Below are 15,244 nucleotides of genomic sequence, written 5' to 3'. Positions count from 1 at the left end.
GACAATAAAGGATGCCATATGTTATGTTTGCCAAGATATAGAATGTATACAAAGATGGGGAAGTGACAGGCAGAGAGGCCAGAGCATGATAAGGCTGATAAACTAGAATTTATACTATCTAGAAGGCAATGGTGAAGATTTTAAAAATTTGACACAAGGAAGTACTAGATTCAGATATGCATTATAGGATAGATATCAACATAATAAGAGAAAATTCAGTAGAGGGAGTGATTAAATCCAGCCTGAAAAGATCAAAGATAGTCTCCCAGAAGAAATAAAATTTGACATTGATTTTGAAGGATATAGGACTCTTTCTGAAGGATATAGTAATTGGAGTCGACCATTCTAGATAGGGGATGGGCCAGAGACCGAAGGTCTGGGTGTACATTTGTTAGTTACTTTGGAATTGTATTATGGGCTCGGTGCCTGAAGCACAGTGGTTACGGCGCTGGCCACATACACCAAGGCTGGCAGGTTCGAACCCAGCCTGGGCCATTTAAAAAACAACAATGACAACTGCAACCAAAAAATAGCCAGGCGTTGTCATAGGCACCTGCAGTCCCAGCTACTTGGGAGGCTGAGGCAAAAGAATCACTTATGCCCAAAAGTTTGAGGTTGCTGGGAGCTATGATACCACAGCACTCTACTAAGGGCAACCTACTGAGACTGTCTCAAAAAAGAAAAAAATGAAATTGTAGGGGGTAGGAGGAAGATGGCCAACTGGAGCCAGCTTTCAACAGAAACTCCCATCCAATGGTAAGGATAATGACAAGAAAGTACCCAGTAAAGCTGAAGATCAGGAGCTGAGCTGAGAGAGAAAAGTGATAACTGCACGTCACCTCTGCTGAGGTAACCTGCGACTCCAAGGAAGCAAATTGCAGGTACAAAACTCATCCCAGGGAAAAAGAGTGTCGGTCTCTTCCCCCAAGAGACTTTTCTTTGCTGGCTGTGGGATCTCTACAAGTCAGCAGTGAACTGAAGACCTCTTATCTCACCCCATGGGAGGAAGTTGCTACAAGGGGGGACTTCTTCTCCAGGGGGACCCTGCTCTGAGCCTGGGCATTCTTTTGCCAGGCATGAAAGTTGAACAAAAATTGTCCTGCCATTTTGAACTCCCAGTCCACCCTTCCCCCCTCACCTGGCAGTCCAGAAGCATAACCCCTGCAGAGACCGGAATGTCTGTGGTGTATTGCTAGGACCAGGCATTGCAAGGGCTGTGGTAGTGAAACTGCACTATAACAGTGAGCCCTGTAGTAGTGCAGACAGACAAAGTGGGAAGGGTGTTGGGCTTGGCTCTGTGAAAGTGCAAACCACCGGTGGGCAGAGGCTTGAGAGCCATGGGAGCCTCTGAGTCGGCTGCCGGAGCCACCCATGTGAGCTGCCGCAAGCTGCTGTGCCAATCTCAGGAGCGGTGGGAGCCACAGGGCCATGCAGAGACAACTCCCATGAAGCTTCAGCAATAGTAGAGCAATCCTACCAGGGTCTAATTTTGGAGAGACACCTCCCCACCTCTGAGGACTGCCAGAGGGAGACAGACCTCACCCTACAGGGATACCAGAGCTGAGAGTGGCTGGGGCAAAGGCATGGTAGCTGAGGGAGAAAAACTTTTGCTGACTTGTTATCCTCAGGTTTGGACTGAGCTCAGGTGTAACACTCCCCAGTTGCCTTTGAGTACCTGGGGCAGGTAGGCTTCAGCTCCCCCTGCCAGCTGGTGACAGAGGGTGGTGGCTGGGCCAAGGAGGCATTGACTTTGCTTTGACTTTGGCAGGCACAAAGCCCTGGCACATTTGCTTATTGGAGGGAACTGGGCCACAGCCCCATGGGGTTACCAGTGACTGGGTGTGAAAGAGGTGTAAGGTGGAGAAAGAGGCACCAGCCCCCCTAGTCCAACTTTTCTACTGGGCAGGCCTTACTGACTCCATGGAGCCCAGCGCAAGCCACACTTATGCTGCCAGTAGACCCCTGATATCTAGTTGCTGGAGACCTTTTGAACACTCCCACTTGAGAGTTGGTGCTGACTGGGACAATTAGTTTGGAACTCTTGACCTGGGCCAATCACCCAAGGACCCTCCAAAGTGGTATCCTGGTTGTGTTGCAGTGGGAAAGTTTAATTTTCCTCTTCTGGTTGTTGCCCATGGGGAGCGGGGTGTCTTAGTTGCTTGTATTTCTCCACAACTGAGACTGCAACCCAGAGTCACTGATTCACCAAGATTAGACAGAGACCAGCAGAATACAAGACAGAGCCACCTTAGCCCCACCACACCAAGCAGGTCCCCAGAGTCTCAGGTTGTAGTACTGTATGGGTCCTTTGCAGAGCTGTAGGGGGAAAGCCACAGTCACAAGTCCTAGCTCTTTGGCAAAGGGCTAGGTAATCACATCTCCAGGAGCCCCCAATCCAATTTTACTTTACCTGCTCATCTAGCCAAATGGTTAAAAATAATCATGGGTAAGAATTGGTGGAAAAACTCTGGCAACATGAATAATCAGAGTAGATCAACTCCCCCAAGAAACAACAAAGCAGACACACCAGAAGATCCCATTCATAAACAAATGGCTGAGATGTCAGAAATCGAGTTTAGAATTTGGATGGCAAATAAGATTAACAGAATGGAAGTAAAGTTGGAATTACAAATTCTAGGAATAATTCAAAAGTTGTCTCAAGAATTCAATGAATTCAAAGACCAAATCACCAAAGATTTTGACACATTGAGAAAAGAATTAGCAGCCCTCCAAGATATGAGAAATACAGTAGAATCCCTCAGTAACAGAATGGAACAGGCAGAAGAAAGGATTTCTGACACTGAAGACAAAGCTTTTGAATGCTCCCAAACACTCAAAGAGGAAGAGAAGTGGAGAGCAAAAATGGATCATTCTCTGAGAGAGCTGTGGGACAACTCTAAGAAAGCAAAAAAGCAAAAATTTCTTATAGGAATTCCTGATGGTGACAAGTTTGTTCCAAAAGGCACAGATGCTCTACTCCAAGAGATAATCAAGGAGAACTTCCCAAACATGGCAAGAGATTCTGAAGTTTCTCTGAAGAAGACAGGCACATGGACTATAGACACATGAAAAAATGCTCATCATCTTTAATCATCAGAGAAATGATGAGATATCACCACTTTGAGATATCATCTCACTCCAGTAAGAGTAGCCCACATCACAAAATCCCAAAACTACAGATGTTGGTGTGGATATGGAGAAAATGGAACACTTCTGCACTGCTGGTGGGAATGTAAGATAATACATTCCTTTTGGAAAGAAGTTTGGAGAACACTCAGGGATCTAAAAGTAGACCTGCCATTTGATCCTGCAATTCCTTTACTAGGTGTATATCCAAAAGACCAAAAATCACTTTGCAACAAAGATATTTGCACCAGATTGTTCATTGCAGCTCAATTCATAATTGCCAAGTCATGAAAGAAGCCCAAGTGCCCATCGACCCTGGAATGGATTAATAAATTGTGGTATATGTTTACCATGGAATACTATGCAGCCTTTAAAAAGATGGAGACTTTACCTCTTTTACGTTTCCATGGATGGAGCTGGAACATATTCTTCTTAGTAAAGTATCTCAAGAATGGAAGAAAAAGTACCCAATGTACTCAGTACTTTTTTGAAACCAATGTGTAATTACTCACACTTTCTTATGAAAGATAGATCACAACTATAGCTCAAGTGAAGGAGAGACATGCATGGGGATGGAAGAGGAAGGAGGAGGTTTGATAGAGGGTAAATGGTGGGACCACGGCTATGGAGCATATTGCAAGTGTACAAGTCAAATCTATTAAGTATAGAACATAAATGTCTTAGCACAATAATTAAGTCAATGAAGTGAAAGCTATATTTAGTTTGATGTAAGCACTCCAAATTGTATAAAAAAATCAACACATGCACCCCACAAATGCATAAATGTATTCATGATCCATGTGTATATGATGTAATAAAGGGAAAAAAATGAAAGTGTCCTATGAAATATTCAATGCGTGACGAAAAATATGAATAATTATATAAGAATCACATGTATTTTTTAAGGAAAGACAAATGAAATAAGTTCAGAGTCTAGGGCATATGAAAAGAAATCATGAGAAATGAATTAATTTGGCCTTGAAAAAATAATAGTGAAGAAGGTCATGTTTACAGATGATCTTAAGGTATGAAGGAGCCACTGACCAGATCACAGAGTAGCATAATGGGTTTCTTCTAGAAATCACAGTTTTCACAATTTTAGACCTCCCACCTGTTCCTCCCCCACCTTTTTTTATCCTGGTAAACTAAAAAGCTTAGAAACAAGGGCAGCAGAAGAGAAAAGCTTCCAATTTAAGACTGATTACTGTGTACACTGTCCTCCCTACCATCAGTACTACTAATGTGACAAATTACAACCCACAGAGCATGCTCTTCTGGATTTTCAGCTCTGGTTAAAAGGCAAAGAAATGTCAGTGTGCTCATCCCATGAAGGTCCTGGCCTGGCACCAGCCTGACTCCCACCAGCCCCAGCTGAGACAGCACAAGGACAGGTGCAAAGGGCAACGTCATAAGCTGTGCAAGATGAATGAGAATGAGGCTGCCATCTTTGTGACTTCACAAACCATTCACATTTCTCTGTGGACGCCATTGAGGGTGCCTATGCTTTTTAGCATATTCAGTAAGAAACAGTCTTTGATACCACTTTACAGCAGCATATGCTTGGTGGTCAGTTGCAGTCAGTTGGCAAGGTCGAATAGGCACCTAAATTGAGACATTTTCTCATAAAAGTTTATTAACCTTATTCTCTATTATTCTACCAACCATGAAGCACAAAGAAGAAAGCTGAGTAGCACTTACTACAATGGACATCATAATTACCAGCACACATTGTATGCCTACTGTGTGCCAGGTACTGCACTGAGTCTTCACAGAATTAAGGGATTAATCTTTACAGCAGGAATGCAAGGGAGGTCCTCATGCTTAATTACATACATAATTATATATAGCTCACACTTTTGGGAAACTGAGGCAGGATAACTACACTATAGCAGATGATTTCTATAATAGGTTTTCAGATCCAAGAGATTGGGTAATAATTAGATATTAGGTAATAAATTTTATGTTGCACAAAACTAATCTCAGGAATGGCCTGTGTGTTTGTACTCAGATAGAATAGGAATGTCATTGTTTTCCAAAATGTAGCAACCTCCATTCAGTACTGAAGTCTCAATAACATGACAGTTCTATGTCATGTCCCTAAGCAAGGTCGTTAATTCTAACTCATTTGTGAACAGATAGTTTTAGAAACTTACATTTCCAGATTTTATATACATATATATGTACATGTATTTGTGTGTATATACACACACACATGCACTTTTCATAAATCTTTTTTTTTTTTTTTTTTTTGTAGAGACAGAGTCTCACTGTACTGCCCTCGGGTAGAGTGCCGTGGCATCACACGGCTCACAGCAACCTCTAACTCTTGGGCTTACGCGATTCTCTTGCCTCAGCCTCCCGAGCAGCTGGAACTACAGGCGTGCGCCACAATGCCCGGCTATTCTTTTGTTGCAGTTTGGCAGGGGCTGGGTTTGAACCCGCCACCCTCGGCATATGGGGCTGGTGCCCTACTCACTGAGCCACAGGCACCGCCCCTCATAAATCTTTTAATAACAACAATTTAGCTTGCAGGGTGATAAAAGGTCAACATTGAAGATACATAAAATAAATTCATGTTTGTAATCTAGACTATGAAGGGGCATCAGGGTATAATTTTCTCACATATACACACACACGTACACTCATGCACACACATACACATCCTGTTGCCTTTAGTATTTTCAGCAGAAATACCTAATAACATAAGAAAGAATGACAGATTCTTTTGGAAAAAAGAAGATTTCAGAAAATTTTTATGTTGGCATAAAAATCAAAACTGTCCTCTTACACAATAGTTTTCAAGAGGGCTGGTTGAACATTGCCACAGTTGGGTTCATGGAACATCTCAAGCTGTTTCTTAAACATTCAGGGTTTAAGCAAAACCAAAAAGAGTTTCACTAACCACTTTTTCCCTTAATTTGTAAACCCATTCTTAAAAGAAATACAATCCGTATGTTTCTGATTCCTTTACACTTAGCTCGTCAAAATTGTGTTTTATATGAATTGCTTTTATCTAAAAAAAATAAAACTGAGTCTCTCAAGTTTGTTGTTAGCAACACAAATTCAAAATTGGTTTATTGTTATTTTAAGGCTTTCTTTCCTACTTTATAGTAGCCTTATTCTACTAAGAAGAAGGCTTGGAATTTGATGGGGAGCTGAGAAACACATGGTTTATGTGAGTTCTAAGTTAGTGCATGTTTGGTTTCCAGCTAATTTACCCACAGATCTAGTAAAAGTTTTCTATGTATTGGCTCTTCTATAATTATAGTGTTCTCTCTCCACCTATACCAACCATTTTTATCTTTGAAAATGAAGGTTTCTTTGAGAAGCATAGAAAATTGCAGTGAGCAGTTTTTAAAACTATTTGATCCATAGTGAGGAAGAAAAAAAGTAAGTCTTGATGTTCAGAACTGATAAGATGTCACCAAGGCATCTCATTCTCGTCTGGACATGAACAGTCTTGTAGAGCATTAACCTCAGACATGGCTACACTGAGACTGTGGTAGAATGAGACAAAATAAAGCCACTTGATAAGTTTGTTTTAAAGACGGACACAAACAAAGTCACACTGTGCAGCTCCCAAAAGGCCAAACACTCCCCTCTCTTGAGCTAAGTGAGTGGTAGCTACTTTACTCAATATAGAATTAATCTCACTTTCTGGCTTCCAATCTAGAACAAATCCTTATTTCCTTAGATCGTCCCTAAATTACCAAATCAAAGTCCAAATCCTATCACAGTTTCATCCCCCTACTAGGGACCTTGTGGCCCCCCATAATTGAGTTCTCCGTTGAAGCAGTGAGTAAACATCCAAAACGTTGTTCTTGGTGGTTTTGGCTGAGGACATTGACAATACTAGGAAAATGTTTCCCTTTCCTCTTTTATCTCCCACACTCACCTCTTCTAAACATCTGGCTGATTCCACAAGGAAGAAAAGAAGGGAGCCTAAGAAATTTCTGTGCTTTTAGAATGAGTCTCTGAGAAACAGAGGACCAAGGGGCCCTTGTACTGTGTAGTAGGAAACAGCCTGAGTTTTGACTCAGAATTCTGTCTCTGTTCTACCACTGTGTGACTTTGATCAAGTTACTTAGCCTAATAAAGCTTCCATTCCCTCATCTTTTAAGTGGGTGTAATCATACCTATCTTGTTTGCTTATTTATTCATTTATTTTTTATTCTGGGGATTCATTGAGGGTGCAAAGAACCACGTTGCACTGATTGTGTTTGTTAGATAAAGTCCCTCTTATAATTGTGTCATGTCCCCAAGAGGTGTGTCACATCCCCTGACCCCCAACCCCTCCTTTCTTCCCTCTCCCTGAACCCCCCTTCTCCCACCCCCTACCATGTACTAAGTCATCAATGGTCCTCATATCAGAATTGAGTATATAGGATTCTTGCTTCTCCATTCTTGTGATGCTTTACTAAGAATAATGTGTTCCATTTCCATCCAGGTTAATACAAAAGATGTAAAGTCTCCGTATTTTTTAGTGGCTAAATAGTATTCCATGAAATACATATACCACAACTTGTTAGTCCATTCCTGGATTGGTGGGCATTTAGGTTGTTTCTACTGTTTGGCAATTGTAAATTGAGCTGCGGTAAACAGTCTAGTGGAAATATCCTTATGATAAAAGGATTTTTTTTTCTTCTGGGTAGATGCCCAGTAATGGGATTGAAGGATCAAATGGGAGGTCTACTTTGAGTTCTTTGAGGGTTCTTCACACTTCCTTCCAAAATAGTTGTATTAGTTTTCAATCCCACCAGCGATGTAGAAGTATTCCCTTCTCTCCACATCCACACCAGCATCTACAGTTTTGAGATTTTGTGAAGTGGGCCTTTCTCACTTAGGTTAGGTGACATCTCAGGGTGGTTTTCATTTGCATTTCTCTGATAATTAGGGATGATGAGCATTTTTTCATATGCTTATTACCCATTCGTCTATCTTTTAGAGAAGGTTCTATTCATTTCTCTTGTCCAGTGATATAAGGGATTGTTGGGTCTTTTTATGTTGATTAATTTGAGTTCTCTATAGATCCTAGTTATTAAGCTTTTTTCTGATTCATGATATGCAAATATCCTTTCCCATTGTGTAGGTTGTCTATTGAAGTTCTAGCCAATACAATCAGGCAAGAGAAGGAAATAAAGAGCATCCAAATGGAAGCAGAGGAGGTCAAACTCTCCCTATTTGCTGATGATATGATCTTATACTTAGAGAACCGGATATAAAATCAATGTCCACAAGTCAGTAGCCTTTGTATACGCCAATAACAGCCAGGATGAGAAGCTAATTAAGGACACAATCCCCTTTGCAGTAGCCTCAAAGAAAATGAAATACCTAGGAATATACCTTGCAAAAGAGGTGAAGGACCTCTATAAAGAAAATTATGAAACCCTAAGAAAAGAAATAGCAGAAGATATTAACAAATGGAAGAACATACCGTGCTCATGGCTGGGAAGAATCAACGTTGTTAAATGTCTATACTTCTCAAAGCAATCTATATATTTAATGCCATCCCCATTATAATACCAACAAAATACTTTCAAGATTTGGAAAAAATAATTCTTCATTTTGTATGGAACCAGGAAAAACCCCATAAGGCAATTCTTAGCAATAAAAACAAAGCCAGCGGCATCAGCCTACACTACACTATCACTACAGGGCCATAGTGATCAAAACAGCATGTTACTGGCACAAAAATAGAGACATAGACTTCTGGAAACTAATAGAAAACCATGAGATGAAACTAACATCTTATAGTCATCTAGTCTTTGATAAATCAAACAAGAACACACACTAGGGGAAAGAATCCCTATTTAATAAATGGTGCTGGGAGAACTGCATAACCACATGTAATAAAATACTGAAACTGGACCTTCAACTTTTTCCACTCACAAAATTTTATTCAAGATGGATAAAAGATCTAAATCTAATGCATGAAACAATTAAAATCCTCGAAGTGTGGGGGAAACACAAAGATAGCAGCCTGGGGAAAGACTTTATGAAGAAGACTTCCATGGCAATTGCAACAACAACAAAAATAAACAAATGGGACTTAAACTGAAAAGTTTCTGTACAGCTAAGGAGACAACAACCATACCTACCTCATTTATGAGGGGGTAAAAACAAAATAATTTGCATATGCTGCCTATACCGTTACCTGATAGGTTATCTCCTGATAGCTCATCCTATCTAGATTGCCTTCATTTAGCCAATAAAAATACAGAATTCTCAGTTGTTCTATATTTCATAGGGCAACCATACTCTTAGGTTTTCTACAGTCTTTTGGACAAGAATTATTAATATATGTATGGTGTGCATATCAGGTGTGCTATAGTGCAAAACTAGAAATATCATCTCAAAAATCACAGAAGTTTACTTCTCACTGAAATATAATTGGAGGCCAGGCATGGTGGCTCACACCCTTAATCCTAGCACTGTGAAAGGCCAAGGCAAGAGGATTACTCGAGCTCAATAGCACTGTGAAAGGCCAAGGCAAGAGGATTACTCGAGCTCAGGAGTTCGAGACCAGCCTGAGCACGAGTGGGACCCCCATCTCTACTAAAAATGGAAAAACTACCTGGGAATTATGGTGGGCACCTATAGTCCCAGCTACTGGGGAAACTGAGGCAAGAAGATCCCTTCAGCCTAAGAGTTTGAGGTTGCTGTGAGCTAGGATGATACCATGGCACTCTACCCAGGGAGAAAAAATGAGACTATGTCTGACAAAAAAAAAGAAATAAAAAATAAATATAATTTCAAAATAAAGGATACAAGAGTAGCTACTAGATCCAGTGTTGTGGAGAAGTAGAAGTTATACTTCCAGGTAGGAAGTTTATTAAAATTGCAAAGCTGTGTCTCTAAATTAAGACTAATAAAGTCATGATTCATAATCCATGACTCCAAAATTGTTTCAATATTCTTATTTTGGAATAATATTACATAAATTTTTACAAGTGAAAAAGTAACAATATAATTTAATATCTTTTCATTTGTGTTTTCAAGGAGAAAATTGCTTCACAAGATCAGATAAACCGACATCTGACAAGGCCACCCCCAGATTATAAAGACCAAAGAAGAAATGTGGGCAGTATGCAACCAGCTGCTCAGTATTCTGGTAAGAGTTCTTGAAAAGTCATAAAAATTGTAACTGTGAAAAAAGAAAAACTATTCAATTTTTAATTATTTATTTTCTCCTTTCCCCATCTCATATTTGATTGTAATGTATTTCTTAGGATCTTTTACTCGCTTCCATTTTGCTGAGCAAGAAAAGCCATTCAAGAATAAGAATAAGACCCCATCTCTACTAAAAATAGAAAACTTAGCCAGGTGTGGTGGGTGCCTGTAGTGCAGCTGCTTGGGAGGCAGAAGAATTGCTTGAACCCATGAGTTTGAGGTTGCTGTGAACTGTGATGATGCCACTGCCTTCTAGATGGGTAACAGCGAGATTCTGTCTCAGAAAAAAAAATTACTATTAAACTATAGTCACTCTAGGCTCGGTGCTGGTAGCTCAGTGAGTAGGGCGCCAGCTACATACACTGAAGGGGGTGGGTTCAAGCCCAGCCCAGGCCCACAAAACACCAATGACAACTGCAACCAAAAAATAGCAGTGTGTTGTGGCAGGCGCCTGTAGTCCCAGCTACTCGGGAGGCTGAGGCAAAAGAATCGCTTAAGCCCAAAAGTTGGAGATTGCTGTGAGCTGTGATGCCACAGGACTCTACCAAGGGTGACATAGTGAGACTCTGTCTCAAAAAAAAAAAAACCAAAAACAAAACAAAACTATAGTCACTCTACAGTACTTTATAACACTAGAGCATATTCTTCCTATCTAGCTATAATTGTGTATCCATTAACCAAGCTCTCTCTAGCTCCTTCACCCCCAAAGATCTCCCACATCTAATAACCACAATTCTACTCTCTACTTCAACTTAATTTAGCTTCCACATATGAATGAGGAAAAAATGGTACTTATCTTTCTGTGTCTGGATTATTTCAATATGATTTTTAAAAGAATTTTTTTAACTTTGTAAACTTTATTTTTCATTAAAAATTAAGAGACAAACACACATGATAGCCTAGGCCCACACAGAGTTAGTATGATCTATCCATCTCTCCCACCTCCCTGGAAATGTTATCTCCTATTATAACAATGCTGCTTTCTAGAATATCTCCTGAAGGAGTTGCCTGGGGTTGTTTTACAGTTAACTTGTTTTTATGAGTGGAAAGAATACACTCTAAAACAGTGGTTCTCAACCTTCCTAATGCTGCGATGTATTTTCATTGTTACAAAGGGGTCACCACCCACAGGTTGAGAACTGCTGCTCTAAAATAATGAGAAAAGTAGAGTAAATTCCAGGTGCTAGGAATTTTTCAGCCCCACCATAATATATACTGTCCATAGTTGACCAAAACATTGTTAACTTGTACATACTGTATTTGAAACATGGCTTATGATGCCATGGTCTATGGGTGGGCTTTGAAATAGCATACAAAACTCATGGTGAATGTCTAAGTTTATTTTTTTCTCTGCTCAGATAATCGGAGTTGTACTCTTAGGACTTAGAATACCGTAAAACTAATTCATAATAGAAGACTGACTATCACCTCGCCTTAATGACTCCAGAAGAGGAATAAAGCAAAACCTATAAAATATACCCATTCTATTTTAGTCTTCTTTCTGTAACATGTAAACTTTTGAAACCAAGGAGTCACCTAGGGTGACACTTTCTCCCAAAAGCTATCTTGTTCCTTTTATATAAAATATTTGATGATTATTTCTCTTGAATTGTTCCTGCACCTAAAAGCAGTTTCAGAGTTGATAAGTTCTTGCAAAGTGCTATAAAAGAGGAAATGACATACTGTGAGGAACTAATCTATTTCTCTGTAATTTTCTTCTTTTTCTTAGGTGGCTCATCATCAGCGAGTCTGAACTCTAACCAGGCTTTGACAAACCCCGTTTCAGCACACACCATTTTAACTCCCAATTCTAACCTCATGTCTACTTCCCATGGGCCAAGAATGCCGTCGTTATCCACAGCAGTTCAGAGCATAGGGATGTATGGAAATCTTCCTTGTAATCAACCTGGCACATACAGCGTCGCTTCAGGAATGAATCAACTGACCCAGCAGAGAAACCCAAATCAATTGATAGCAAATCAAAGCAACCCTCTGATGCCACGGCCACCTACCTTAGGGCCAAGTAATAACAACACTTTTGGAGCTGGAACTGTTGGCAATTCACAATTGAGACCAAACTTAGCCCACAGTATGGCAAGCGTGCCAGCACAGAGAACATCAAACGTGATGATCACACCCAACACAACAGCCCCCAGCTGGGTCTCTCAAGAAGCAACATCCAAACAGCCAGAAGCCCTGAAGTCTACAGGAGTCCGCTTCCCAACAGGGGCTCCTACAGCCTACACCCCCAACCAGTCATTACAGCAGGCAGTAGGCAGCCAGCAGTTTCCCCAGAGGGCGGTGGCACCTCCTAGCCAGTTAACACCAGCAACGCAAATGAGACCCATGAACCAAATGAGCCAAACACTAAAAGGACAAGCCGTGGGTCCATTCAGGGGCCTAAATCTGAGACCCAGTCAGCTGAGCACACAGATACTGCCTAATTTGAATCAGTCAGGAACGGGGTTGAATCAGTCGAGGACAGGCATAAACCAGCCACCATCCCTGACACCCAACAATTTTCCTTCATCCAACCAAAGTTCCAGGGCTTTCCAAGGAACTGACCATGGCAGTGACCTAGCTTTTGACTTCCTCAGCCAACAGACTGATAACATGGGCCCTGCCTTAAACAGCGATGCTGATTTCATTGATTCATTGTTGAAGACAGAGCCTGGTAATGATGACTGGATGAAAGACATCAATCTTGATGAAATCTTGGGGAACAACTCCTGAAGGAGAAAGATGAGACAATTTACAAACTCTAAGCACTAAAAGGCAGTATTTTACAAGGACTCTGTAAAGGCCAAAGGGTCAACTGTTAAGTGGCCTACATGAAGACACAATGGCTTAAAAATGTCAAGCAGAAAATAACTGCAGTGGTGAACATTTTGATCCAAATTCTTATTTTAAATCTCAAACCTGATAGTAAAACACTGGGATCACTTTCCCCTGTCTTAACTCCAGAACACAGTATCCAATTTATCCAAACAGAACTGTTATGTTGATGTGTAATTAACTGTGTAAAATAGGCTTCCCAAGTTCCTTTGCTCCCTGAAAGAAAGGTAATAGGACTTGTAGCTTATTTAAACCTCACATCATGAGGAGGTACTAGTTCCAAGCAACAAATTCTCTAATTTGCTGTAATAGATATCTGTAGTTTGATCTTTCCATTCTGTCTTTTCGTTTAATTTTTCTAAATCTTGCAGAATAGATTGAAATGTCATAGGTCTGTTTGGAATAACTGAATAGTATCCTATGTAAGGGACAGCCAGAGAACTCAGATCACATCCAGTGGGTTATAGAATTTCCTCCCTAGATTCACCCCTCACTGCTGCAGTTTCCCACAAATCCTGTACTTCAGTGGGACACCCTGTCTAGTGATGAAATAATAATACAGAGTTGTGCAGTTTGATTCTGGCTTCCACAGCCAATTTCTGAGTCCATTTCCAAGCAAGTTTTAGATACAACAAAGAACTGTCCGAATCACACTGAAAAATCCATGGGACAGCACTATAAATAAGATTTATTTGGCCACAGATAATGTGGAGTATTAACTTACTGTGATTGATTCCCACTGGTTTGTTCCCAAGCTGAGGAAAATTGAGCCTTTTCTTGCCTACTTGTTTTGATGACTAGAGACTGATTTGTAAGAAAAGGAAATTTGGAAACCAAAAACTGATTAGAAGGTATCGTGTTGTAGTTGGAGATAAGAACCAGGAGTGGCGGGTTCAAGTGGTTACAAATCTATTTCATAGGGTTTGAAGGAAAGCATAATTAAGAGAAAACAATCTGGCCTTCTTAGACATACTATCTGGATTTGGGTGAACAGCAGAATAGAATGTGGTCCTTCAGTAGCGGTCTCTCTCTGGCATGATGAATCATTGCCACATGCTAGACGGACCCTTCGTATCTAGATTTTCTCCCCTGGGGCTGAGCACTGTATCACAGAAAGAGTTTTTGTTGAGTCATTTAACTTCACATACATATCAACTGTAAAATTGGGAAGATGTGTGCTAATAAGGAATGGATGAAAAATATCACTATCATTTTCCTAATTATAGAAGAGCAAAGATTGTCTTCAGTTCTTTCAGTTACACGCTCACATTTTCAACTATCAAATGTAATTTAACTGGTCATTTAATGATCAAGTCTTTATCTTCTCAAAAAAAGAACACATTTTGAAAGTTCTACAGAGCTCTTTCCCAATCTTTAAGACGTCTAGAAGCATTCTCCTTCTTTTACACGACACCACCATCACTGGCCCAGAATCTTTTCTGTGCTAGGTTGTAAATATAAATAAATGACTTGTTTTGTAAACTTTTGTAAAGAATATTTTGGTAGAAATACTTAAAACATATTCTTTGGGTTATATTTATACATATGTGAAATAAATATACTATCAAAAGGTTATATTTTATACAAAAAGTAAATTGCTACCTTTTGTATGCTAATATACAAAGTTTTGTATAATATGATGGTTTATTTTTAGCTCTACACTTCAACCATAAGTGGTCGAGTGGGAACTTTGAAAAACTGTCAAGAAGCTTGTTAGATAAATTTATATTCTGAAACCCCAGTAAGAAAGCATTCCAGGTTTCAATCTTTCTCTCTCCTTTTTTACTTCCTGCTCCCAAATTATCTTTTAAACCATACTGCTTGTGTTTTATTTGATTATTCTGCTGTGCACATTGGATTGGTCCTTGTTGCATGTGGTCTACTGTGTGTTGTCCCCATTTTATAAAACAGCATTTTTCCATGCAAAAAAAAAGAAAAAGAAAAAATGATGTACATATAAACACTTCTATTCCATGGCTCCCCCATGTCACTGTATATCTTCAGCACTCCAGTTACACTCCTGTGATTCAGCTTATTTTTACCCTAACATAAATAGTATGTTTTGTAGTAGTTATCAAATTTAAAAGATAAAGCAATCAGAATGTTTGGATTT

The 15,244-nt window shown here is 40.0% G+C and overlaps 1 protein-coding gene across 3 annotated transcripts in view; it reads left to right on the top strand.

The window, feature by feature from the left end:
- The window catches only part of MAML2 (mastermind like transcriptional coactivator 2), a 364,900-nt gene extending 350,432 nt beyond the window's left edge, over positions 1-14,468 (top strand). For all 3 annotated transcript variants that reach the window (XM_053561441.1, XM_053561442.1, XM_053561440.1), the window contains 2 exons: positions 10,126-10,237; positions 12,026-14,468. In XM_053561441.1, coding sequence (XP_053417416.1) covers positions 10,126-10,237; positions 12,026-13,029 — 1,116 coding nt within the window. In that variant the 3' untranslated portion in view covers positions 13,030-14,468. The remainder of the gene's footprint in view (positions 1-10,125; positions 10,238-12,025) is intronic.
- Positions 14,469-15,244: the final 776 nt, after the last annotated feature.

Source organism: Nycticebus coucang, chromosome 14 (genome assembly GCF_027406575.1).
Source record: "Nycticebus coucang isolate mNycCou1 chromosome 14, mNycCou1.pri, whole genome shotgun sequence".
NCBI classification, from domain to species: domain Eukaryota; kingdom Metazoa; phylum Chordata; class Mammalia; order Primates; family Lorisidae; genus Nycticebus; species Nycticebus coucang.
This window is presented reverse-complemented; position numbering and strand designations above follow the sequence as displayed.